Raw genomic sequence first — 26,079 nt, 5'->3', positions numbered from 1 at the left:
AAATCACTTTTAACCATTGCACACCCTGTTCGCGTCTACCCCTATCCCCACCTTGAACCTGGCAAGCAGCATGGTGCTCGCTTGCGCCCCACCCCCATACTACTTTCCTGGTGCCCATTTGCCCCAAAATCACTGTCTCCATTCATTCGCATTTATATAGCGTGCACTACGAAATTATTTGCGCGCTTTACATTACATATTCAGGCACGGGGGCCAACTCACTGTCCGGAAGTGAAAATTGCACAGTACCCGCACTGCCCCAAAAAAGGGGGGGGGGCGAGTGAACTGGGGACGCGACCACGAGGCTCGCAGCCTGCTTCCCCGACCTAGGATGCCCGTTACAAATTGTGCTCATTTCGACTACGAAGCCACTACGCGATCCCCTGCCGGTGACCCGACCGCGCGCGGCATTTCAGCACGCAAATGCCTTTGTTTAGGTTGCCGCCTCAATATTGCATGAAATACGATGCACCGACAGCAGATGATTTAAGTTTTAAATAGCCGGTCCTAGCGTTACTCAATTATATTCATTGTGTTTATCAGCCTCGGAAAGTTGAATTGGTTTGAACCCGCCTGGGTGGGGCGCAGCGTGACCGCGCTGAGCGAGCCCCCTGAGCTCGCACGAACAGAGCCATCTCCGACAAAGCGCCGCGAAGTCCACATTTCATAGGACTATGTCTGTGTCACACACACGTAATTGTCCACATTTGGCACAAACTAAACACGACGTTTGATCTTGGACAAGCACCTGAGGACCTCCGCACACAAATATGTCCGACAATGAGACCCACGAGCAACCGGCCAATCGCACGTTGGAGCATAAATGCTGTATTTCTATACCCCCCTTTATCGATCCATTGTCACCTATGTAATGCAGCGACGCGCGCTAGCTAGGCCCAACGTTAACCAAGCGCGTTAAATGAATCGTTATACTTTCCCACCCCGTTCGATTCATAAAGCCTGACATGCTTAAAATTGCGTGCTCGACCCGAAATTCTCGGAGCTCAAAGAATCGTATCCGCATTCGAATGGGCCTGTTATGCGCACGCGTGCCGGCCCCCGCATCAAAGGGCGCTGTAAGCAGGGGCGAAACGGAGACACCAGCCCAGCGCCTCTGCCACCAGTCATTGGTGCCCCTGACCCGTGTCCGGGGGGGGGGGGGGAGGGTGGGAGACGAACCTGACCCGGACCGTCGAAGTGCATGAACATACCCAGCTCCCAGTGCCCGCCGACACACACGGCCCCCCCACCTATTCGGAAAGCTATCCCCGCGCGCCAACAGGCGCAGCAGCTCTGACCACTCGGCCACGAACACCTTTCCGCGTGGCTCCAATAACATCCCAATGTGACACGAAAACACGACCATGCATGCTTCTGTGCCCCCAAAACGGCGTCCCTCCCGGTGCGGTACCGTGCGCACTAATCATTAGGCCCTCCCTCCAACAACACACATGCAGGGCGTACAACGACAATAATTTCGTAACTCGGCACAGAAAAGTCGCACCGGCAACAGACACGCACACGCTCTAAATTACAAGCAAGCGGACTGAAGGGTCAGAGTTAATATTCAAACCCAAGCTGGGTTGTACACTAACTATCTGCAATGGTATTCGAAACCGCGTCTCATTAGAGACAAACGTTTCCTAAGCGCCTTCGACTGCTCCGTTATGCGCATTAGCCCACTGAGCTGTCCTGCCTGCTCAGCCCACTCGCGCCTCGCTGAGCCCTAAGTGCGTGCTGATATCCCGGAGCGAAGCGCCGAGATGCCCCGTGAGCACCCGCCGGGGCAAGGGGGAGAGGGGCCGACAGACGAGCGAATTTCCCCCCCCCAGCAATAAACCCCAGTAGAGGTTAGCCCCTTAACGCTTAGCACGCAAAGGACAACATCCCACACAAGGCCCCGAGCCATCGTGGCCCAACTTGCGCCCTCCCCGCCCGCGGCCATCCGGGCCACAGGGCCCCGTCGACCTGGTACTGCCCAGGGACGGGGCCGGGGCGAGAAGGGTTAAGCAAGACTCACCTACGTACTAAAATGGTGGCGGCGGGACCCGCGAGGCGATGACGACGAACCGATGCGGCGAGGTCAAAGGCGAGGTGGGCGACAAAGAGGTCGCCAGTGAGGGTGGGGGAAGGCTAAATAGCCTCCCCCTCACACCTGGGCCCGGAAGTGACGCGTATTGCGCGTCACTTCCGGCCCTGACACGGAAGGGGGGGGCACCAATCTGAGTCCCTGCCCCCCCCCCAAAGGAGAGAGTGGGGAGGGGTGACCGGGGCCCCGGGGCTGTGGTAAATAGTCTTTTTACCTTGACTGAATTTCATACAGAATCTAAAATAAAGTAAAATAGCTCAGAATAACAAGAGGCAGAATCCGTGGTATAAGAGATTTTCTGAATGGGCTTTATTCCAAAATGGCCGACTCGAGTGGCGGCCTTCAGGTTCCGTCACCACGAGGGTTCAGGAAGTGAAGTACAATACTTTATTGACAAGAAGTAACTTTTATAGGTCATACATTTACAATGAAACGAATGCAAAAGGCGTAACAATTGATAAGAGAAATGACATAGTGTTACGTAATCGAAACTAGGCGTAATAAGGAGCAGAAAGAAACATGATTGGCTCTGATTATCATGCATAGGTGGATCTATAAGATAATACTTAACATAGATGCGCGCGCAGCAGCATGACGTGTGATTGACGTGCAACTAGGGGGTGAAAGGGACTTGACATTTAGCTCTTCATGTGGAGACAAAAGTCTGGGGTTATGTCAACCTAATCCCAAATCATATCTAATATCCTATGTTTAAAGAACTGTGTTATCCACAAGGGAAGGGCTCTCGGACAGAATCTATTCTATACTGACTGTGTGTGCGTGTACAAGCGTCTAAGTGTCTACATTAAATGCGAGGGGGTAGGAATATTCCATGGTAACAGGGCTATGAATTACTTGCAGGAGGACGGAAAGGCCGAGTCCTTTTGCTTATGAGCTAAAGGAAATGTTTACCTAAATCACTAGACAGGAATGCATCGGCTGAAGAGCAAAGTAGATAATTCGAAGGTGAAATACAGTTTCTTGGCAGGCAGGCAAAAACTGGCCGAGGCAGGCACCGTTAGCCGCACAGGGAGTAGGACAAAGTTCATGGATACAGATGCGAGCTCAAGCTGAAGCTGTCAGAGGCAGAGAGCAGGGAAAGGCTTTGAGGACAGAATCGGGCCTACTTGCCTGAACTGTAAAAATGGAGTAACTGAGCCATATAAAGTCGGTGGCTTTTCATACTTAGGAAGCGAATATCCAGCCCATTGATGGCGGATCTGACAGAGAACATGTTGACGGTGGACGCACATATGTTTGCGTTTGGAAACTGGAACTGGAGGGAAACATACATGTACTTGTGACATGCACATAGAACCGTTGGGGTCCAAGATAGGGGACATAACTGATCAGGAAAATCCACATTTCCACATTCCCTCCTTGTCCCCTACTTGCCCTTCAAGAGATATCAATCTTCATCATTCCATCGATTTGCTCATGGAGCATCATTTCTTCTTCCTTCTTCTTCCGGCATTCTGAACGAGAACTTTGATATGGGATGCATGATGTGGCACACAGACCACAAATCGCTGGTCCACATTGCAGGCATAAACAACAACTGAAGAGCATAAGAAGGCCAATACCCAGGAACGATAGAACTCTCCATCCCCAGGCTGATATTACACTCCAAAACCACCCGGACCACGTCCAAGTGCCTGGATTCTCGTGTATCTGGCTCACAATCTTATGAAGGCGTGTTATAGCTTTATATACAGATGGCGAATTTTCTGGTATGAATATGCAGCAGCTGGATCCGATGACCCTGCAAGCTCCGCCCCTATCGGCCAGGATGACGTCAAGGACAAGACGATTCTGGAGAACAACAATTCTCATCACTGATTGTTCCTCTGTCAGATTGCCTAGGGCAGCTATAGTCTCGTTTACTACAGCTTCAAGAGTCTTGGTTAGTCTACGTATCAGCTTACTATTTGATATTGTACCTATATAGGGAAAGATACCTTTATTGAAATCTACATACTTGTCCCATGCCGTCTCAGTATAATCGACAACTGGGAGATCTCTTCGCTCTCTATTGTGCACTAAATGAACATTCCGATAATAATCAGGGGGAGCTAGGAAAACAGGTGGTAAAAGGAATGCTATGTAACAGGTACCATCCCAATCTAGAGGCAGACGCATATATGCCGTCTGACCACATATAAAGTAAGAATGGCGAGAAGCTCTAAATGAGGATTTACCTTGATCACTATATTCTATTGTAGTAACGCATTGGCTATGGCCCATATGTATGGAACCAACTTTTCTTACACATAATTCACCCTTAGCTGGAAATACTGACATAGTGGGCAGAATTAGTTCAACTTCGGATTTGACATTCAGAATCATAAGATTAGGTGTAAAATTACCTAATTTATACACTTCATTTTCTAGATCAGTTCCTGTTCTACTGGGGCGACCCTCCTTATTAGGATGACAGACTTTGAATAAAACTAGATTCAGATTTCCCCATATCCAATGTTGTTGATAAACTGCTGTGTCTGGGTCTATGGAATTTAGTAAACTAAACCATGCTCCACAGGAGCCATTGTGTGTGAACGGATGTGGAAAGAAAGGCAGAACTCCTTTGTTATTCTGATAGGGAGGGAGTCGGCCACACACCCAACAATTGGTGGCATTACTAGTCTGATGGGAATGATGTAACATACTAATGAAGGTGTTATTGCGCAGCGCAAGTCTATAAGATAATTCATGTGGCGGTAGGTCACTAAAAGAATGTTCAGCAGCAACATTATAAACATGTCTAGAAATAGGATGATATATGTGCAAAATCACACTCGTAATAATTATTAAAACACTCAATAAAAACAAAATTAATAATGTCCTCATACAGTAGCTACGCAATGATTTACAATACGCCTGTCGTTTCAACATTTCTCGGGTATTTTCTCTACTCAGGTCCAAGGGATACATGTCGGAGACAATTCAACCGCTTCACCTTGGAGAGGACTTAAACAATCAAATTGCTCGACTGTTTGGGCCTAAGCTTTAATTTATAGCACTGAGAGTCATTCTGTTCAACAAAAGGAAGTTTTGAATCAGTCTGTGAGGGAGTGCAGGGCACAGTGTCTATATCCGAGGATAGTCAGTGAAATTTCTTAATGTGGCTGGAATGTATCCAGCCCTTGCGGCCCTCAACTTTCACGGCTGTTCTTGTGGTCAGCAGGACTATCTTCGGTGCTTTCCACCTGGGCTCCAACTGGGTCTTCCGATCAAAATTTCTCACAAACACCAGATCCCCCGGAGCAACGTCATGGGGTTTCACCTCAGTGTTGTCAGGAAAAGCTGCAGCTACCTGTGAACGACAAGATTGTAGTGCAGACATCAAGGAAGCCAAGTAATCTGTCAGCATATTACAATTAACATCAGTTATTTTACGTGGTATAGGCGTCCCCCACATATTTGGTGGTCTACCGAAGATCACCTCATACGGGGATAGCCCTGTTCTAGAGTGTGCTACCATTCTTATGTAAAAGAGTGCAACTGGTAATGCTACTATCCAGTCGACACCTTTCTCTCTGCATATTTTGGACAGTCTGATTTTCAGTATCTGGTTATGTCTTTCTACAAGACCTGCTGCCTCGGGGTGTCGGACACAGTGGAATTTCCACTGATATCCCAACAAAAGTGAGACATGTTTCATTAATTCGGATGAGAAAGGCTGGCCGTTATCTGAGTATATAACACGTGGTAAACCGTACCGCGGGAAGAATTCTCGAACTAACTGTTTGGCAGTAGTCGGGGCCGTGTAATCTGATACTGGGTACGCCTCAGTCCATCGGGAGAGAGCGCAGACAACTACCAGGACATATTTGAATCCTCGACATCGTTCCATCTGGATATAATCCATTTGGAGCACTTCAAAAGGATGATCAGGAGTCTGGAATCCACCCTGTTCTACGGGAACACTTTTTCCTGGGTTGAACTGACAACATATCATACAGGTACGGACTTTTTGTTTAGCTGCTGCTCGTAAATGTTTGTTGAACCAAATGTGTTGAATGCTATCTAGCATAGCTTTCTCTCCTAAATGCGCTGGGCTGTGAATTGTAGCTATAATGGCTTGGACCATAGAGTCAGGAAGAAACCATACAGATTTCTCCTTCGTCATCCATCCCTGATCTGTCTGGATCCCTCCTAGTTCAGTCCATTTCTTTAATTCTTCTGCAGTAGCATGTGTCTGTATGTCAATTACGTCAAGTGCGGGATCCTTAATTGTCATACACTGTGTTGGTGTCTGAACTATTGGCTTTGTCATGTCTAATGTGCGATTCTGAGCAGTCTGTTTAGCTGTTCTGTCAGCTAAATCATTGCCTTGAGAAATGATATCAGTAACCTTCGTGTGTGCTTTACATTTCATAATCGATATGGCAGTTGGTAGATGTATTGCGTCTAACAAGGCATGAATGAGGGTTCCGTGCTGAATGTGGGTACCATGGGAGGTTAAATAACCTCTCTCTCGCCACAGCACGCCGAAGTCGTGTACAACTCCGAATGCATAACGTGAGTCAGTGTATACATTAACTTTCTTATTTGTGGCTTGAATACAGGCTTGTGTTAGAGCAATAAGTTCTGCTGCTTGGGCTGACAAAGTATCTATACAATTTGTCTCAATAACTTCAGTGTCTGTTGTGACTGCATACGCGGCCACTAAGTCTCCTGTACTTGCTCTCATACACGATCCGTCTACATACAACGTCAGGTCTGGATCTAACAATGGAACGTCTGTCAAGTCTTGTCTAGGTTTCGTCTTTATTTCAATAATTTCAACACAATCATGAGCTAGTGGGTCTGTTCCAGTTACAGGTAATAGTGTAGCAGGATTCAATGTATTACACCGTCGGATCTCTATGTGTGGCTGAAACAATGTCAGTTCATAACCGGTAAGTCTTGCTATGGTCAAGTGTTGTGTTTGTGTTCGGTTCACAAGAACTTCTACTGCATGTGGTACTTGTACTGTCAATGGATGTCCTAACACTATGGCATCGCTTTGTCTGATTGCTAAAGCTGTTGCTGCCACTGATTTCAGGCACGCGGGCAAAGCCTGAGCTACGGGATCTAATGTACTGGAAAAATAAGCACATGGTTTGTGTGATCCTGCTTGATCCTGAGTGAGTACTGACAAAGCAGTACCTTCGCGTTCTGTAACGAAGAGTGTAAAATGTTTGCTATAACATGGTGTTGCTAAAACAGGTGCTTGGCATAAAGCTTCCTTTAGGCTTTCAAAAGCTTGTGTATGTTCCTGAGTCCAAGGGAGAACAGTCGATGTGGCTGCCTCCTGTGTGGTTAACTGAATGAGTGGTTTTGCTAGAAATGCGTACTGAGGGATCCACTGCCTACAATATGAAGTGAGGCCTATGAAAGCCCGCACCTCCTTTTGTGTCTGGGGTATTGACATATTAGCAATTAACTGGATGCGATCTGGTGTAAGCTGCCTTCCCTCCTTGGACAGCGAGTGACCAAGATAAATAACTCGCTGGACACAGAATTGCAGCTTAGAAGGAGACACCTTGTGCCCCTTGTCGGCTAGAAAATGTAAAACTGTCAGAGAAGCCTTTTCACATTCAGGTTCGCTTCGGGCGGTGATCAGCAGATCATCGACATATTGAAGCAGTGCAGTGTTGACTGGCATATGGATACTGTCAAGTTCTCGTTTCAGTGCTTGGCTGTAGATGCTGGGGCTTTCTGTAAATCCTTGAGGTGCGCGTGAGAATTTAAAGCTGCGCCCATTTAAACTGAATCCGAACAAATATTGGCTTTCCGGATCTATTGGGACGCTGAAGAAGGCATTCTTGAGATCAATTACAGTAAAGAATGTTGCTTCGGAATCAATTGCTGTCAATAATGATGATATGTCGGGGACCACAGGAAATTGTGGCACAATGCACTTGTTTAGTTCACGCAAATCAATAACCAATCGGTATACTGGCGGAGCAGTAGGGTCAGTTCGTTTAAGAATCGGAATTATCGGCGAATTACATACATTGGAGTCTGTTTCTACAACTACTCCTTGGGCAATTAGCTCATCAATGATTTTCGACAAAGCCACTACAGCATCTTGCGGTAACTTGTATTGTCGCATTCGTGGTAATACCACTCCTGTCTTTAGTGTGACTCGATATGGTGTAATGTTCATGCAACCAACATCAGTAGGGCCTTGTGCCCATAGATGTGCTGGTAAAGTCTGTAGTCGGGGATCCATATCTCTAGATACATAGTGACCTTTAAAATCACGTAAAAACAATCTTACTCCTTCCGGAGAACAACATATTATGGCTCCTAGAGCTTTTAACGTTTTTATTCCTAATAAATTTTCTGGACATGATTTAGTAAGCAGTAAATCTGTAGTTCGTGTCAGAGGTCCTATCGTAAGTGGAAGAGGCTGCGATACTTCATTAACAATGGGTTTTCCTGAAAAGCCAAGGGAAATATTTTGTGAGCCTGAGAGGGGTGCCCCTGGAACTTCACTACGTTTTATAGTTGTTCGACTTGCCCCTGTATCGAGTAAAAATTTTCTATCTTGACCTAATAATTTACTATGTACATAAGGTCCTTCTTGATCCACAGGAATCTCGATAAGGGGTAAGTCAACTTCCCTCTCTAGGCTGGTTCATGCGTAACGCTGATACTCAGGATATTCATACTGTGCAGTCTGATACATTTGTCGTGTTGTGGTTTGTGTGGCAGTAACAGGCAACGGTGGTGCAGCTGGCACAAACTGTACTGGCTGTTGTGCGGCTGGTATGGCCTGGGAATGCGGCATAGCTCCTTGTTCATTCTGATCTTGTCTGTATGGCCGTGATCTTTCTTGTGTTTTACCTATGGCGATATTATGTTTTAAAACTGGACAATCGTGTACGTAATGACCTGGCTTTTTGCAATAATTGCATGTCCCTTTTACCGGTCCTGCTGAATCGGACTGTGTCATACCCTTTTTATGTCCTTCAGCCGGTACTGTCTGAGACACTAGCATTTTCATTTTTGTATCTTTCATACGTCTTTGTTCGTGTTCTTGTTCATCTCTAATTCTATTGTGATGATACTGTAACATTTGTAGCATTTGTGACGGAGTGTTACTTTGCCAGGTACTCTCGAATTTCAATATTCTATTCTTTACTGGAGGTAAAGCATTTTCTACTAATTTTGTCACAAATAAATGTGGATACGACTCACTACTTGTTTTTATACCACTATTTATTCCAAAACATTTTTCAAATCGGGCATAATAGTCACTTGTGTCTTCATCATGTTTTTGTTTACAGGCCGTGATTGCACCCCAATCTTCCTTTTTCGTAGTTAATAAACGTGGCAATACTTGTACTAGTAAACCTGGTAATGCTTTGACTTTGTCCCCGAGCCCTGAACCTGCAGCTCGGGCCTTTTCTTCCGTTTCTAATGCTGTCCAATCTATCTTTTGGTCTCCCACTTCCCACTCTTTTTCTTTCAGTTTTTCATAAATGCCAGCAGGTAAGAGCACCTTTAATATCGTCATAATATCAGGATAGGTATACTCTCCCATCAGCAACATGTCCTTAATTTCTCGGTGGAAACCCGCTGGGTCTTTGTCATGACTTGGTACTACTTTCTTCATTTCTAACAATTCAATTTTTGATATGGGTGTGTATACAAATACACGGTGAAACTCATTGTCTTCGCCTTTTATTGGGTGCACTTCTCGTAAGGGATTTTGTCTATCCATATAATACGGCGTTCTTTCTCTGCGGGGCAGCGAGAAAGAATCCGGACTTACAAAGAGGACATACTGTTTACGTGACACTAATATTTCCTTAATTAACTTGTTACTAGAACCTCTCCATCTGTTCGTGAGTAGTTCCGTTAATATATCAGGTAAAGGACCAGGGTCAGCATGTTGGCTCTTATATAGTATAAGGAGGTGCTGAATCATATAGATTCCAGCTAAACGTTGTTCATCTGCACTAAGGTTAAAAAACGTGTGTGCTACGGTCTCATCACCGTATTTTTCAGGACTGTCAATCCAGTGAACGGCTGATCTGGCTAATTCTTGTTCATCCATGGAATCGAGGAGATGGTAACCCCTTCGTTCTCGTAGTATTTTATCTGCGGCTTGGAACAAATGTTCAGGAGACTTTAAATTTATTACAGGCGTCGGATACGTTCTGCTATTATTTGGACATTCTGAGTGTATGGGATCAGAAAAGCATCTAGTATTATCACAGGATCTTCCTCTGCCTACGTATGCTATGGTTTCTGACTGTCTTGCGGAATTCCCTGATTCGGATACTTCATTTTGCTCGAACTCGTCTGTTTCCAATCTTTCTTCGTGAATACGTTCTATCTCTTTACGGATTTTTCGGCACATGGCTATTATACAGTTTTTCTTATCGTGTCTCCCTTCTGATATATTCTGGCTCCATCTTGTAAGAATAAGCATTGTATTCGGGTCTACCCCCGGTCGGTCTTGATTTCTGATCACACAGTTTATGAGGAAACGTAACAGTTCCCCCTGTATCTCTACTTTCTGGAATTCCATAGCTCTGTTAATACATTCTGGGTCTCGCCCTGTTTGGACAAAATGATATATTTTATCTAGATGCGTAATCATTCCTGGTAACCTCGCTAAATACTCTGCGGCTCGTCTGATACGTAAGGATGCCAGGACCATTTCGTCCTCTTTACCGACCACCGGGTCATATCTACAATCTATAAGGAGTTCCTTAAGCGTACGTTCACTTACGAATTTGGGTGTACGTGAATGCGCTGATTCTTGAAAAACAAGTTTATTTATTCTAGGTGGCGTAAAAGTATTGCTTGCACCTCCCGTGGCCCCTTCAGGGGCGTCGGGTGTGAATGGATTCGTCGAACGTGATACAGCAACTATAGGTGTCGATACCACTGTAGAATCGATTGCGGGTACAGATGCGGAAACAGATGCGCTTGCCGGAGCTCGTGTCGGGACTTGCTGTTGTACGGGGACAGATACCTGATCCTGACGTTGAACCCCTCCGCCAGACGGTCTATGTGGTGTGGGGTTAGCATACTCGGGAGCTGCGTCATCTAGATATGAGGAAAGAAAAACATCTTCTGCGGTTCTGGGATGCCCTTTTGGATGTACCTTAATTGGAAATAATGGGGGTGGTAAGTCTTTTGGCATCTCTGGAACAGCCTTAGGTAGTCCGTCGGCTAGGAGGGGATACATACCACTCATAAGAGCGTTTCTTTGTCTATCTACTTGTTCTGATTTCACTCGGATACCTTCCTCAATTAATATATTTTCTTGGACTTCCTTTGAACTCTCTTTACTCCTCTCTTTTTGTCTACGTGCTTTTTCTGTACGTCTATGAGATTCTTTACGCCATAACTCAACAGCGTCTTTCTGTGACTGTCTGACTTTTCTTTTCCATAACTCTTCCTCCACTTTCATGATGCACTCTGCATCCCAGGTTCCCGCTGCGGGCCACCTTTGACTTTCCGGCAATCCCTTGGTATAATCTACCCATAGATCAAGAAACAATATGGCATCTAAGCCATGCTTGTGGTACATAAAATGCCCTGGAGTGTCCCTAGGAGGAATAGGAACTGCTTCTTCAAGCACCCCTTTTCTGGTAGTAATCTGTCTTAACTTCGAGAAGAGCGGCATCTTGACAACTGATCTGATACTTACTCTTGAATTCACTTAATACGAAAAACACAATAATGAACGGTGAACAATGAACAATCATTCATACCACAATATGCAAGACATTTTTAACACTTTAAACATTAAACATTAACCATTTTTTTTTTTTTTAAGAAAAATGACCGACGATGATGACAGTCTGCATAACTAATCACCAAGCTGAATTCTTGACAATAACTGAATACTTCGGAATACTTGATATACTGCTAAACAGTACATATACACTGCTAAACAGTGCAGACCGGATTTGTGTACCCAAATCCGTCTTGACCGGCACAACCTATGTGCTGTCAACACGCCTCCCCGGCGATGGTACTCACCGAGTAGCTCCTTGAAACGGAAAGGCCTCAGAGAATGAACGGGACTCGATGACTGCGGACAGTGGATCCCTCTGGACATCGGGATTTCGAAAACCTGGTGGGCCTCTGTATACCTCGGATCTTGCTCTCTCAGCTAGGCTCTGGTCGGGATACTTCGCACTTCTCACCGCCTCGTCTGGGTTGATCGCAGCCTCAGTCGCCCCCGCTTGACCGGAGGGAGCTTACAGGAAATCCTGCTGGTACGCGTTTATGGTCCGTCCAGCTGTGGCAGGAGACCGGGCCTGCAACGCACCGCCGGCGCGTGAGATGAGAAAGTGTCCCTGTTCGGGCGCCATTATGTGGTAAATAGTCTTTTTACCTTGACTGAATTTCATACAGAATCTAAAATAAAGTAAAATAGCTCAGAATAACAAGAGGCAGAATCCGTGGTATAAGAGATTTTCTGAATGGGCTTTATTCCAAAATGGCCGACTCGAGTGGCGGCCTTCAGGTTCCGTCACCACGAGGGTTCAGGAAGTGAAGTACAATACTTTATTGACAAGAAGTAACTTTTATAGGTCATACATTTACAATGAAACGAATGCAAAAGGCGTAACAATTGATAAGAGAAATGACATAGTGTTACGTAATCGAAACTAGGCGTAATAAGGAGCAGAAAGAAACATGATTGGCTCTGATTATCATGCATAGGTGGATCTATAAGATAATACTTAACATAGATGCGCGCGCAGCAGCATGACGTGTGATTGACGTGCAACTAGGGGGTGAAAGGGACTTGACATTTAGCTCTTCATGTGGAGACAAAAGTCTGGGGTTATGTCAACCTAATCCCAAATCATATCTAATATCCTATGTTTAAAGAACTGTGTTATCCACAAGGGAAGGGCTCTCGGACAGAATCTATTCTATACTGACTGTGTGTGCGTGTACAAGCGTCTAAGTGTCTACATTAAATGCGAGGGGGTAGGAATATTCCATGGTAACAGGGCTATGAATTACTTGCAGGAGGACGGAAAGGCCGAGTCCTTTTGCTTATGAGCTAAAGGAAATGTTTACCTAAATCACTAGACAGGAATGCATCGGCTGAAGAGCAAAGTAGATAATTCGAAGGTGAAATACAGTTTCTTGGCAGGCAGGCAAAAACTGGCCGAGGCAGGCACCGTTAGCCGCACAGGGAGTAGGACAAAGTTCATGGATACAGATGCGAGCTCAAGCTGAAGCTGTCAGAGGCAGAGAGCAGGGAAAGGCTTTGAGGACAGAATCGGGCCTACTTGCCTGAACTGTAAAAATGGAGTAACTGAGCCATATAAAGTCGGTGGCTTTTCATACTTAGGAAGCGAATATCCAGCCCATTGATGGCGGATCTGACAGAGAACATGTTGACGGTGGACGCACATATGTTTGCGTTTGGAAACTGGAACTGGAGGGAAACATACATGTACTTGTGACATGCACATAGAACCGTTGGGGTCCAAGATAGGGGACATAACTGATCAGGAAAATCCACATTTCCACAGGGCCACTAAGGCGCCGACCGCCGAGTGGCCCCCTGCGGGGTCCGCGGTCAGTGGCAGAGATAGGGACAAGAAGGAGTTAAGAACAGCATAATATTACCCAACAGAAAGATCGTGGAGGGCTGAAAAGTGGTGAAGGCCGGCGGGGGGGGGAGGAGGGGGAAGGGGGGGGGTGACCGGGTGAGGAAGCATGTATTTGTGCAGGATCGTAATTTCGTAACATTGTTTTTACGCGCAGTTAAAGAGTTTTGATGCATAAAGAAATGTTTATGTTAATGTTCCTAGTATTGCTGGCACATTTAAAACAGGATCGACCTTGAAGAGGGCTGTCGGTCACGAGGCCGCGAGATGGTTCTAGCATCGCGTGATTGGTCCTTCCGCCTGACAACATCAGAACAGGACTTCCGTACCCGGTCTCAAACTCGGTTACAAACACACAGGGGCTCTTTCCTTTGCGTCGTCTCATCTCCTTGGAGTTAGTACACATTCTAGCTCATGGGATCAAGAGATCCTCTAATACATAGAGGATTCTTTCTTTTACAGTTCAATTCGCTCAAAGGGCGACGCGTGTGGGATTCCTTAAACAAGAGAACTGCACTGACAGGTATATCTTTTAATTGCAGCCCCGCACACACGGCGACAGCCCCCTTGATGCCATCAAACGTCCATATCATGGAATCCACCCCCAATTCCAGAACACAGATGGACGGACGGTAGTTTGCTCAGAGCTGCCCCAACCCAAACAACATTCAGTAAACACCACAGGAATGCCTGGGGTTTCCTTTGGACTCCCGCATGCACCCTTTCCGGAGCCTCGGGGAAAGCAGCTCCCTAGAAAACGTTTGGCTAAACATGTTTTCCAGTCATGGTGGTAAATGCAGTTTATTGACGCGTGCTTACGGACTCATTCAAACGGGAAAAACTAACTCCTCGAAAAGTCACACCGTTGAAGAAAATATCGGTACAGAACTCTCTGGAACATTTTTTAGTGTAACATATTTGCTCTTTTCCTTCTTTCTAAACGATGCAATTGTAACATTTTGCTCAGAATCTAGATTTTAATCTATTTAATAAGCATTACGACACACCATAATGTGCATCAAAGCCTGTTATCCTGCTGCTCTGGTGCTGACGTCACAGAGCCCAAGGCTTCATCACCTTGTTGCAGCACATGCAGTGTCGATCATACAGATACGACTTAACATTACGCTATACTTTTCTTTCTTACCACCTGCAAAACATACAACGTGTTTTTAAATCCGGACTATCAGAAACACTCAAGTGCTGTAGATTTCAAGGTACAAATATATACATATATAAAACGACTCTATTTAAGCATCATCTTGTAATTCGATGTACTCTAATCTCTCAAATTAAACAAAAGTATTTTAAAACATTTAAGTAAATGTATTTCCCACGCCCCTCAGACCTCGCTTTTTTACGAACTCCACTCACCTTAATGATAAAATTAACAGTAAACTAAAACCCTTTCGGGTGGGATGAAGAGGAGGATTGGAGAAGTTGGGAAGGGGAGGAATAGAAAATAACTGATAGCACCTGGAGACCAAGTCAACAGCACTCACACTAAGGGTGCTCATATTCTCATCACAAGTTTCCTCACTCAAGCTAACAAGAAACAAGGAGAAGAAAAGTGGTTACAGCAATGGGTTTACTCGGATCAGCTTTCTGCTTTGAACCGCTTCCCTTCTATGGCAGATTTGATTTCCATAAATATTTATAGAGTATTAAAAAAGAAAGCGATGACGGTATTGTCCACGCATGACAGTATAACACCCTGTGATATTCAGCACAATTGTACAGGATTATTCATTTGCAATTTTATGACGCTATATCAGACCAGAGGCATGCCAGTAACTTTACATGAGGAAATGGCATTCTAATCGCAGTACGCAAATGGATGATCATCAACCACAGGCGGATCAAGCTAGCATAAATTTACAATCACTCGTTGCACATTTACAATTACCAATCATAGACCCAAATTTGACCCAGACGAACAAAAATATAGATTGTGCCCAAAGATGCATGTGCACAATTAAACATATAGAGATGGATCCTTATAACGCAAGGGAAGCTGGTCACACACCAATATTAAATTCCAGTGTCTACTCAATAAATTTGAAGTCCAAAAAGTAGGAATCAATTTGTTTCAAGAAAAACCGTCACTAAGGTGGCATACATTTTCATTTAATAATCCTTTAGAAAATAACGTGTTGTATTGAACATACACATAAAAATATCACCTCCCCCCTGTGTGATTGATTTAGGGGGTTGAACGTTGTCAATTAACAGAGGTCCTAGTCACTGGTAGAATGGTGTTGATGCGTATAGCTCCCCTCTCCCAATTTTGGCAGTCTACTGATGACAGGGCCCTGATGATACCACCCCAGTTTTTTTTAAATAAAAACTGGGTATCTCTCTCCATTAGCTTCTCATTGGGACTTGAGGTGCAGAATACATGAAGGTGCTAAATGTTACTACTGAAGGAGGGCCTGACTAGTTTGTGCATGCGTGATCGGATTCGCCAAATTTCACAAAAAGATTCTCTAGCAAAGCAAGCCCTCATCATGGAGCTGGGAAACCAGATATGCCAAGAAGTGGAGGAATTCACCGAAATGGGGTCCAGTAGCGATGTCTCTAAATTGTAGGCATGCCAGGTGAGGAACATTCAAAAACCTATCTCCTTCACTAGTGTGTAGATCACACATAGCGTAGTAGGTTTTTACAGCATGAGTCAGACCGGACCGGTTACTCTTTTTTGGCGTTACCTGTACTATTTTAAGAAAAACATGGATCTCACCCTGAGTCCAGTGAAAAGTTTATCAAGCTTGTTTAGCAAGAGTTGAGAGGATCCCTTTTAGTGATGTGGTATGTATTGGACCATTAAAGCTAAATAGCGGTCCAATATTCTTTATAATCTTAAATCATACAATGCGATAATTTGTCTAAAATAGTTTCAGATACCATCCTGTATTTGGAGCTGAACTCTAGAGTTCATAGTGACATGGTTGAGACTGTTCGATCTTATAAATCCTTTCCTCTGAGAAGTCTAACAATGTCCTGCATTTATTTTTTGTATTTATAGTGATACAGCCAAGCCTCTTTTTTGTGCTTTGAGTTCCAAAAGAAAACTGATCGGTCCATGACTCAATCCTTGGAAAAGGAGGTGGGTTGTGTGCTTCCACACAAATACCAACCATGTGTATAACTATCCATATTGAGAGTTTAGCCTTCCTTCCCAGGATGAATTTTATTGGCAGTCTTCAATAGAATGGCTAGTTGTACTCAATGGTGAAGGAAGATGTAGACATGCAACAGGCTGGGCAAAAATTTGGTAGACCAAAGAATTGAAAGCTTGGATTACACTGTGAGGTTAAATCAATGATGTAGGCTTTGCAGAATGACTGGCAGAAAGGACAGGTTCTGGATCAAGATGAATTAATTACCCATCTATCTGGCCAAGAAGTATTCTTCTCAGTTGTGATAAAGTTTACCCGCTACTAAGCTGGTCTACCAATACTGGAGAAACCAGCATCCTGGTTCAGCCCAGGGCTAAAAAGCTCTCTACCTTCAGTTGGTTTCTTTTCTTGGCTGCTAAAGAAGGCCTAAATGCCGAGATACTTGAAGTGATGGTAACTTTGTATTCCAAAATAGCTGCGGGAGTCAAGTGATCCAAGACCACGTTTCTGAAGATTCCTCCCTAATTTTTTCATTCCAGGGTCTGGAAACAATTGAATGCAGGATTCCTGTAAAATCAGAAGTCTGCCCTCACAACCTGCAGAAAGCGTACTTACCTAGATCTGCCAATCTTTTCTGAAAACCCATAGGAAGAAGATTACAGAGGTCCAGCACCAGTGCAGAAATGATGTGTCTTGAGCATCCTTGGCAAACACACTCTCCCTCCCAGACCCTTTTCATCTCTCTAGCCCCCTCCTCTGCAACTGCCTTAGGAGCCTGTCACACCTTGTGGTACCCTCATCATATGCAATGATGGGATGACAGCTGCTGACCAGCACTGAGCACCACAAAAAAATGTATTCCCAAAAATTAAAAAATTTCGGCTAAACCCCTCAAGCCATACCTAATGACGTGTAATAACAAGTTGACCTGATTTTTGCCTCGGGTCTGCTTAGCTTTCCCATTACAGCACTTGGGACTTTTTTTTTTTAGACAACTGGTCATAAATATTGATTGCCATACACCATAACATATATATTGACCACATTAATCAATCCCTCACTCTCACAAGTGAAATTAATAGGCACACTGCGCACAGACCACCCTGCCGTTGATACCAGTCAGTTGCCACATTCCACCAGGCCGGGTACAGCAGCAAGACCAGCAATCCTCTATTTTCCATTCACCCGCTAGTTAACCCCACGCACATCAATGATCTGTCCGCTGCCGGCACTCCATACGGCGGGACTCCAACATATGCAAACCCTTGCGTGGCCAATGTACTTCACCCTCCATTTGTTACCAAGCTCATCGCTGTGAGGAGGGCCTGGGTTCTCATCCCTCATCAATCCACTTATCAATTTCGATCTTATTCACAACCTGGGACTCCTTTACTGCTTCGACCTCTCACTTTAGACTTCACAAATCAAACATCAAAATGGAAGATGCTTCTGCTCCTCCACTTTGCAATCACCTTCTTAGTAATGCCATGAACACATCAGCGAGCGTCCGTCTACGTAGAAGCACTGCCCTTACCACCTAAGGCCTATTCACTTTATTCCTTTTCTCGCAAACGCCTTGATTTGTGTGTGGGCTCCACAAATAACCTCTTCCGCTGCACAGCACTCTTCAAATATCGCAAGGTATTCTAATTGTTGAAGCAGCTTTTAATCAACGTATTGTCTTCTAGTCACAGTCTCGTATAGTACAGTCTGCTTCCGGGTCAGAGCGAGGTCTGCTTGAAGCCGATGCTCTGCGTCCACGTGCTCCGTCTTCAGCCGTCATTTGACTTCTGTTGCGGTTCTACTCAGGCGCGCGTGATCAGCTGTTGCACTCTGGCTCTGCCGGTCCTTACAGGGCACTCAAGAATGTATTTGCACATTCCTAAGCCTGCCACACTTGCTGTTTCAATGGCTCGCCCCTTCTCATCACCAGGCATTTCTTTAGCATCGATCCCCACCCCAAGTTCAGTTATTTTTAGCCTTTTGGATCCACACAAATTCTTCATTAGATAGCTGCGCCTCAACTAACATTTTAAAACCGTGAGAACAAGCCTGTATGATATAGCAGACGTGGAGCAACGTTTAAAAAAAACAACAAAAAAACACGTTTTTTGATAGCCCTTTGCATAAACATCAGTTTACAATACACGAGGACAGATCCATTTTTTAAACTTGCATTTTCTATAGGCCTATAAGTGAAATGTTTTAAGATGATTCGATCTGGTATGTGCACATTTGAAGAAAACAAACAGATTAACATATCAATGCCCTTTCTTTCTTGTCTCCCTCGGATCTCTTCCGTCCTCAGTCTCCCACTCGCCTCCTGAAGGTCACACCAGATAGGGTTCAGTTCATCATGTGCAAAATACAAAAATCTAAAGACATTCTCAGTCCACCAGTCCCCTTGGGCGCCTTCTAGCGGTCGTGGCTCTTCCCTAGGATCCCTCTGCTCACAGGGTCCCTCTCCCCGCCCCGAATTAAGACCATTCAGTTCCTAGAACGTGTTTTACAACAACCCAACTTTACTAATTCCCTGAAATTCTCTGCCGCTTACTCAGCCCCTCACCCCAAGATTCTATCTAATCCTCCATGCGGACCATCAGGGTCTCCTCCAAGGAGCTGGGCCTACAGACGACTGCGTTCGTAGACCCAACGCAACATACTACAGCCTAACAGAATGACTGCTAACAACTGGCACATATTCGAAAACCACAGCACGACAACAAATGTGTTGCGGATGAATATCACAAATGAATGCCGGCTGGAGTCTGAGAGGCCAACAATTTATAGGTCGGAATTGTGTGGAAAGGCCCTTTGAGGTTCTAGAAATGAACACAAAAAGAAGAAGATGCAAGCCACCCTTGGACACGTTCATTCCAAGGTTAGCCGAAGTCTATTCACTTGTGGTTGTCACGCTGCTCCATGTGGGCAGGACCCCTCGTTTCCAGTACTAAGCTTTTGCGTTACACACTTTTGGTTTAAAGGGCATGAATAGAGTTGGCTCAATGGAAGCAAACGAAGGCAAAAACACCCACAATGCCTTAGATTTACTATTGAAAGATTGGAACTAGAATCACGGCGTCCAACCCACAAAGAGCGATATTTACAACCCTATGTCCAGGCGTGTACAATTTAGTCTAGTACCCATGAACTTCAGTGGACAAAAAGGGTTTTAGGATAGGCCTGCCTGCATAGCTGTCGCCGGACACCCGGTGTGACCACCAGAAGAAGATGCACAGGACGTAGCACAGGCAGAGGGGTTTAGATACCATCCGCATCTTCATCTTGCTCAGTACAAGTTGTGATTGGGAAGAAGGTGTCTGCTTCCACTGAGGAAGAGTGCTTGCGTTGCACTTTTTACCTCGAGGTAAAGCTTGTGTTCCGTACAGTAGGCCACACTAGGTGACAACCAGTGATCACGGCTGATCTGTTCAATATGACATTTTATGACAAAGGGTCTAGGCCTCACCTCTTTATTGTGATAAGCGTATGTTAAAATCAATCACCCTTTAAGGGTGTATTATAGCAGAGTGACAGGCAAGGGTTTTGTTTGGTGTTTGTTTCCCGCTTTGAAAAATCTCGGGGTAGATGATTTGAACTGTTAATCCTTAATAACCTTGTCGATTGCTTTGCTAAATGTAAATGTGTGTAAATATATATACACACACCCACACTTATGACAAGTCAATGTTCAAGGCTGCTCTATTTCTTGTGAAAAGTTTTCTGGAAGGCGCAGGCCGGATACATTTATTCAGAGAAGCACATGTTAGACGAAATAGGCCTTTTGTAGGTAAATATTATTACACTTTGTTAAGCATTCAGACAGGTATGTTGTTACATGGGATCTCACAGATTACTGTAGTAGGCAAGGATTTTTGAGTTGCTCATACCCTTTGACCAAACCTGGGAGTAAAGGGTTTGCACTGTGACTACCCTTATTAAGTCCTTTTATGAACAGTTTTATATTGTTTTACCAAATGCAATATTGTACATATTTGTAACTTTGTTACTGTATGCCTGATGAATGCTTGGTGGGAACGTTTATGCTCAATATATTAGACCTGAGTTGAATATGGTGACAAGCCAATCATAAAGGGTATAGCCATGGCCAGTGGAATTATGTAATTCGTCAACTACGGATTTGCCACACTTGTAACACAATCTACACCTGCTACATAACGTAGAGATCACACTGTGAAAGCTATAGACAGGTTTTTTGTTGCATTAAATCACTTCAGATTACCATACTAGGCAATGTTTTCGACGGCAGCTAGTCCCACTGACAAACTATGGGAGCAGAAGATTTGGACGGTTATAATACTGAGTAATCTAATGAGGGACTACATATTATGTTTGGCAAATGTAATTATGTAGATTATCTCCAGCACTTTATATGTTCAATACATAGGCCTGTGTTGATTATGGCGACAAACCAATCATACAGTCTACCCGCCTGATTGTTTCATTAGAGACACAGGGGGTCATTAGGATGGCGAAAGGACGGCGGTGGCGGTCCTTCCGTCATCACCCAGGAAATTCCCACCACCGAACTAGGATGGCGGTGGGAATCCCAATCTATCCGCGGCAGACAGAAAGTACGTCCGCCACGGTTCCGCAAGGCGGTCCTTTTCCACCTGCCTTGCAGAACCAAAACAGGGCAGCATTGCGGCAGTGCCTGGCAGGCACCGCCGTAGGAATTACGATATCCCTTTCCGCCTGTCTTTTCACGGCGGTCATCCCACCGCAAAAAGACAGGTGGAGGCTGTATTCAGGGGCCCGTTGCGGACCCCCTCGGTGTTGGGGGGGTGCACTGGGGGGGGGGGGAATGCAGTGCATGCCATTTTAACATTGCATATGGTGCTTCAGCCAGCAGCACCGCCCGCAATGTTAAAGGCCCTGGATGCGCCCGCCAGTATGGCGGGCGGTCCCGAACACCGTAACAATGGCGGGCGGACCTGACCCCCACAGATCTGAGACCATAGGTCCAGTCTATGTTTTTCGAAAAGTTACAAGGAAGGTTTTAGACTTGACTTATTTGTTGTGAAAAACATATTTAAATCCAAAAAGATTGTTGTTACACTGTGCGAAAGCCTATAAATGGGTATTTTATTAGGCAGAAGCTCACAGATAACCGTGGTAAAGTGGAGTTATTCATCTCCATAACAAACCAAGGAAGCAGGTTTGCAGTGTAAAACCTTGTTAGGCTATTTTAGGAAGAATTTTATATTTGTTTGGCCAGCTGTAATGTTGTATACATTTGTTCTTTTATGACAATTGCCTTATGGTTGCCTTGTGGGAAAGCTTAGTTATACTCAACTTAGTAGGTTTAAATTGGTTAGGGTGCAAAGGTGTTCGAACAATTTCCAGAGTGGGGTACTACCATCAAATTCACAAAACTGAAGTCCTAGCCACAGTGCAAAAGCCAAGAGTCACACAAAGATCAAATGAGCCATCCCCTTCCGGCAGCAGAGTGATATTGGAGCAGTATGTGTTCTGTAGTGCATTTTGGAGCTCACCGTGCCGAATATATCAGTACAGCATGGTGTGGTAGGGCACTGCCATTTACAAACATCAAGCACATTTTCCATTGAAATGGCCGCTTTAAAAGTTCATTAAATTTGCATCAGACATGCAGTTTAAGTGCTAAGAATATTGGCGCACAGACGATATGTATGGAAATCGAGTTTCATTGCACATCCATCTCTTGTGCATCTCACAAGTGAAGTGTCTTGTTTTTTTTTATCCCATTAGTCTTTCTTTCCATTGCGCTTCATAATTACAACAAAAAAACAGCATATCTCATTTGTGCTATCCTTGTAACTGGTATATTTCAAAATATTTGAATAATTAATTTACAAGTATTTAAATGTTGTCTGTTACAAAAAAATTGACATCCTGCAATCTTCTTTTCATACTCCTGTCACCCTAGCAAGAGTGGTACCTGGTTCCAGAGGCAGCCCCTCCATTAGTGTGAAGGAACATCTCCCCCCTGCTGCCAGCACCACAGAGGTGAAAAATAAAATGGTAATAAAATGAATGTATTTACCATTATATTGTTAACTTTCTCTCTCCTGCCCGAGCCATGTTTGGGGGCGTGGCCACTGCTGCTGACTGGCAGCAGAAGAGTTGTGCTCACTCCAAACGTTTAGAGCGCGCATGTCATTCTGGCCAGCTGTCTTGCAACGGCCAGCCTGATATGCGCACTTTAAACCTCTCCACCCAACTGTCTTCTGGGTGGAGAGCAGGCTCACGCCCCCAGTGCCTGTGGGAGCATTGAGGCAGCCCGCTCCAGCCAATCCTGGCGCTGCTCTCATGCTGCTTAACAAAATCAGAGCATCCTCTGGATTGTTCTGGAGAATTGCTGCAGACCAGCATCAAGGGACTGAAGCACGAGGAGTCAAGGACCGAAGGATGAGAGCCAGTGCATGTAAGTGCATTTTTTTTTTCCTGCTAGCCCACTGAGAAGCGCTGTAAGAGACTAGCACGGCCTTCAGCCTCAACGCCAGAGCTCTCAGTCGTGGTTTGTTATAAACACTGTTTATAAAGAGCCATGATTGACAACTTTGGCGTTGATCTCAAGGCATTGCTGGGCAGTGGTTGGTTGCGCCACCAAATATTTAGGGTACCAGCCGCCACTTCTAAGTTCACATTACAAAAGTCCCTCACCTTACAGTTAGAAAGAATAAAATTAAAGAGCTACCTCTGTGTTAACAGAGTCTATTAAATAAGGACTTTGTCTGACATTTGACTTACGTCTTTCAACACACATCAGGTGTTAGATGATAAAACCAAAATTGAAAGGCCTCTGCATTGCTCAATGTCCTCCTGACCTTCTGTAAGGTTATTTTGGGGAAGCGGTTATGATGAGTAACGAATGATAAAGGTTATAAACCTAATTGGTTCATTTGGAAAAACTGTCAGAGGTCGGATTTGTGTATTAAAAAACATTCCAACAATGGAAGAAGGGCAATATATTTATTGTGAATAGCATATGATAAAGGTAAAAGGCATTTAAACTTGCGTTGTGACATTATGTGCACGGTGCACAGTACCGTTCCAATATGGCCCCCCACTGCTATCTTCAAATTGTTACTTATTTCTTTGTTACGTGTATATGCCCACAAAGGTGAGGCATTGAAATGTTTTCTTTTTTTCTACTTTTGTTAATGTATCTTGCATATGTTTGTTGAATTTTTGTGTTTCATCGTGGATGGGTGAGTGGATGAATGAAAGAATTAGTCTGCCGGAGCATGAATGGTGCATGAGTGCAGAAATAAGTGAAATGAGTTTCCAAACCCACCAGTGACTGACGACCGTTTCAATAGTAAGCTAGTCCTATGGGCATTGACAATGCATTATTTAATATTTTACTTAATTTTACTTAAACGTAAGGTAACCCACATACAAACCATGAACTTACTTACAAAAACAAACCTGCAACTTAATCTAAAACCTAATAAATACCAAAATCAATACAGATGATCAAAAACATTTCCCACAGATGTCAAATGCACTCGGATAATTCTAGTGTTTTATTGGCTCGGTGAGGCGGCATGGAGAGTGGCGTATCCATAGCTGGAAGAAGAGCCCTGGCTGTGTCTGGCGCAACATCGGATACACCAGACGGGACTGGACTCTCTGGTGGGCCAGCTCCTGGGCGGCTTTCTTCGAAGGGAACCCTAGGCAATATAAACCCACGAAGGATTACCTCGCGCTGGGGACTCGGGATGAAGCTAAAAGCCTTGAGGAAACGATCCGTTCCCGATAGCGGGCCGGCCACGCTGCTGCAGGCACACAAACAACCACGGCCAAATTAAATGGACATATGACAGGGAAGAGAGGGAAGAGAGAGAGAGAGAGAGAGAAAGAGAGGGGGGAGAAAGAGAGAGGGGGGGGTGGGAGAGGGAAAGAGAGAAAGAAAGATGTGCTTATTTATTGCATCACCACGAGCGCCATACGTGCACATCAAGATGCTCTTATAAGAACTGCCGCAACAATTCCAACCCGAAATAACAACACTCTGAAGAAGAACTTGGCGACGATAATCAACTAGCCGCGTCATTGGTACAGCCAGCTTTACTGGCATAAAAGCAGAACCAAGGCTCACACAGAGGAAGTGAGACTCTCGCCTTGTACAAAAATACCGCCACTTGCGGACCATCTCGGGAGAAAGATTGTGGCGTTCTCAGTGAGTTGGTCCAGTGACGTAGGCTCATAATACGTTTTTTCTTCTTCAAGCGAAACCCTTTGTGCATCGGTCGCAGGCTCCGCGAGCCGAACTTGACGTTCAATCCCGCGGCACCCCCCGCCCCTCGCTCCTCCCCATCCAGCCGGGCACAGCCGAGGCTGTGGGAGGGAAGGGGCTGCTTCCCTCGCTTTCTCTGCTCTAAAATGGAATTAAAAGCGCAGAAGCATCAGGAGGGGGAGCTCGGCCGATAGGGGAAAAACACAACAGGCTGCAGCCAGAAAGGCTCGCGTTTTGGGATCTTTTTCCTCGCAGGCAAACCAATTAAGTCTCGTGCATTTGCAACATAAACGCTCCGCAATCCCGTTGTAAACACACTCGTAGTTGGGCACAGATACCCACTTCTTCTACATACACTAAACCCCTATGAGCCTCCTCGCCTAGGAGGGGGCGGGAGCAGCGCCCTCGGGGCACACTCTGCCCCCTACACTCACGCATGCTCCGGGAGAGGGGGCCAGCGATGCTCTTACCTGCTCGGCGAGTTTCAAGACAGCCATCCTTCAGCTCCCGGCTCACATGCAGCGCCCCCACTCCGGAGAGATGCCAGCCAGGTGCAAATGAAAACAAGCCACAAATCCACGGCAATCCAGCAGCTGGTCCACGGGCCCCGGCAGCCAGCTCTGCCCGCAGCAGCCCCTGCCTCCGGGTCTCCGAGGAGCCCGTCTCATACAGGAAGTAGAGAGCGCAGAAACCCTGCTGCTACGACTCCTGACATCACCGCAGACACGAGCGGCAGCGCAGGCTCTCCGCCTGGTCCTCCTGCAATCTCCTCCCTCCCCTCGTGCAGGCCGAGGCTGCCTCCTGCTGCCTGCCGCCTCGGTGTGTTTTCATCCCTCGCACCCTGCCCCCGGATAGGTCACGGCTACCTCCTACTGTCCGAACTTTGCTTTCCACTCGTTTCTCTCCCCGCCATCTCGTACCAAGTCTGCCTCCTCTCGCCTTAGCCTTGAAGTGCACTTTCCCGAAGGAGAGATGTGAAGTTACAGCTGGCCACTTGGGAGGCAGGCAGGGCAATTTCCTCCTCTTCTCTCGCCT

The 26,079-nt window shown here is 45.4% G+C and overlaps 1 protein-coding gene across 6 annotated transcripts in view; it reads right to left on the bottom strand.

Moving 5' to 3' along the window:
- ANKRD44 (ankyrin repeat domain 44) overlaps positions 1-25,999 on the bottom strand; it is a 744,373-nt gene extending 718,374 nt beyond the window's left edge. For 4 of the 6 annotated variants that reach the window (XM_085648750.1, XM_085648754.1, XM_085648751.1 and 1 more), the window contains exon 1: positions 25,515-25,999. In XM_085648750.1, coding sequence (XP_085504876.1) covers positions 25,515-25,541 — 27 coding nt within the window. In that variant the 5' untranslated portion in view covers positions 25,542-25,999. The remainder of the gene's footprint in view (positions 1-25,514) is intronic. The other 2 variants (XM_085648752.1, XM_085648753.1) reach the window with 1 other exon arrangement.
- Between the last annotated feature and the right edge of the window lie 80 nt (positions 26,000-26,079).

Source organism: Triturus cristatus, chromosome 3_2, assembly GCF_964204655.1.
Source record: "Triturus cristatus chromosome 3_2, aTriCri1.1, whole genome shotgun sequence".
Classification (NCBI taxonomy): Eukaryota; Metazoa; Chordata; class Amphibia; order Caudata; family Salamandridae; genus Triturus; species Triturus cristatus.
This window is presented reverse-complemented; position numbering and strand designations above follow the sequence as displayed.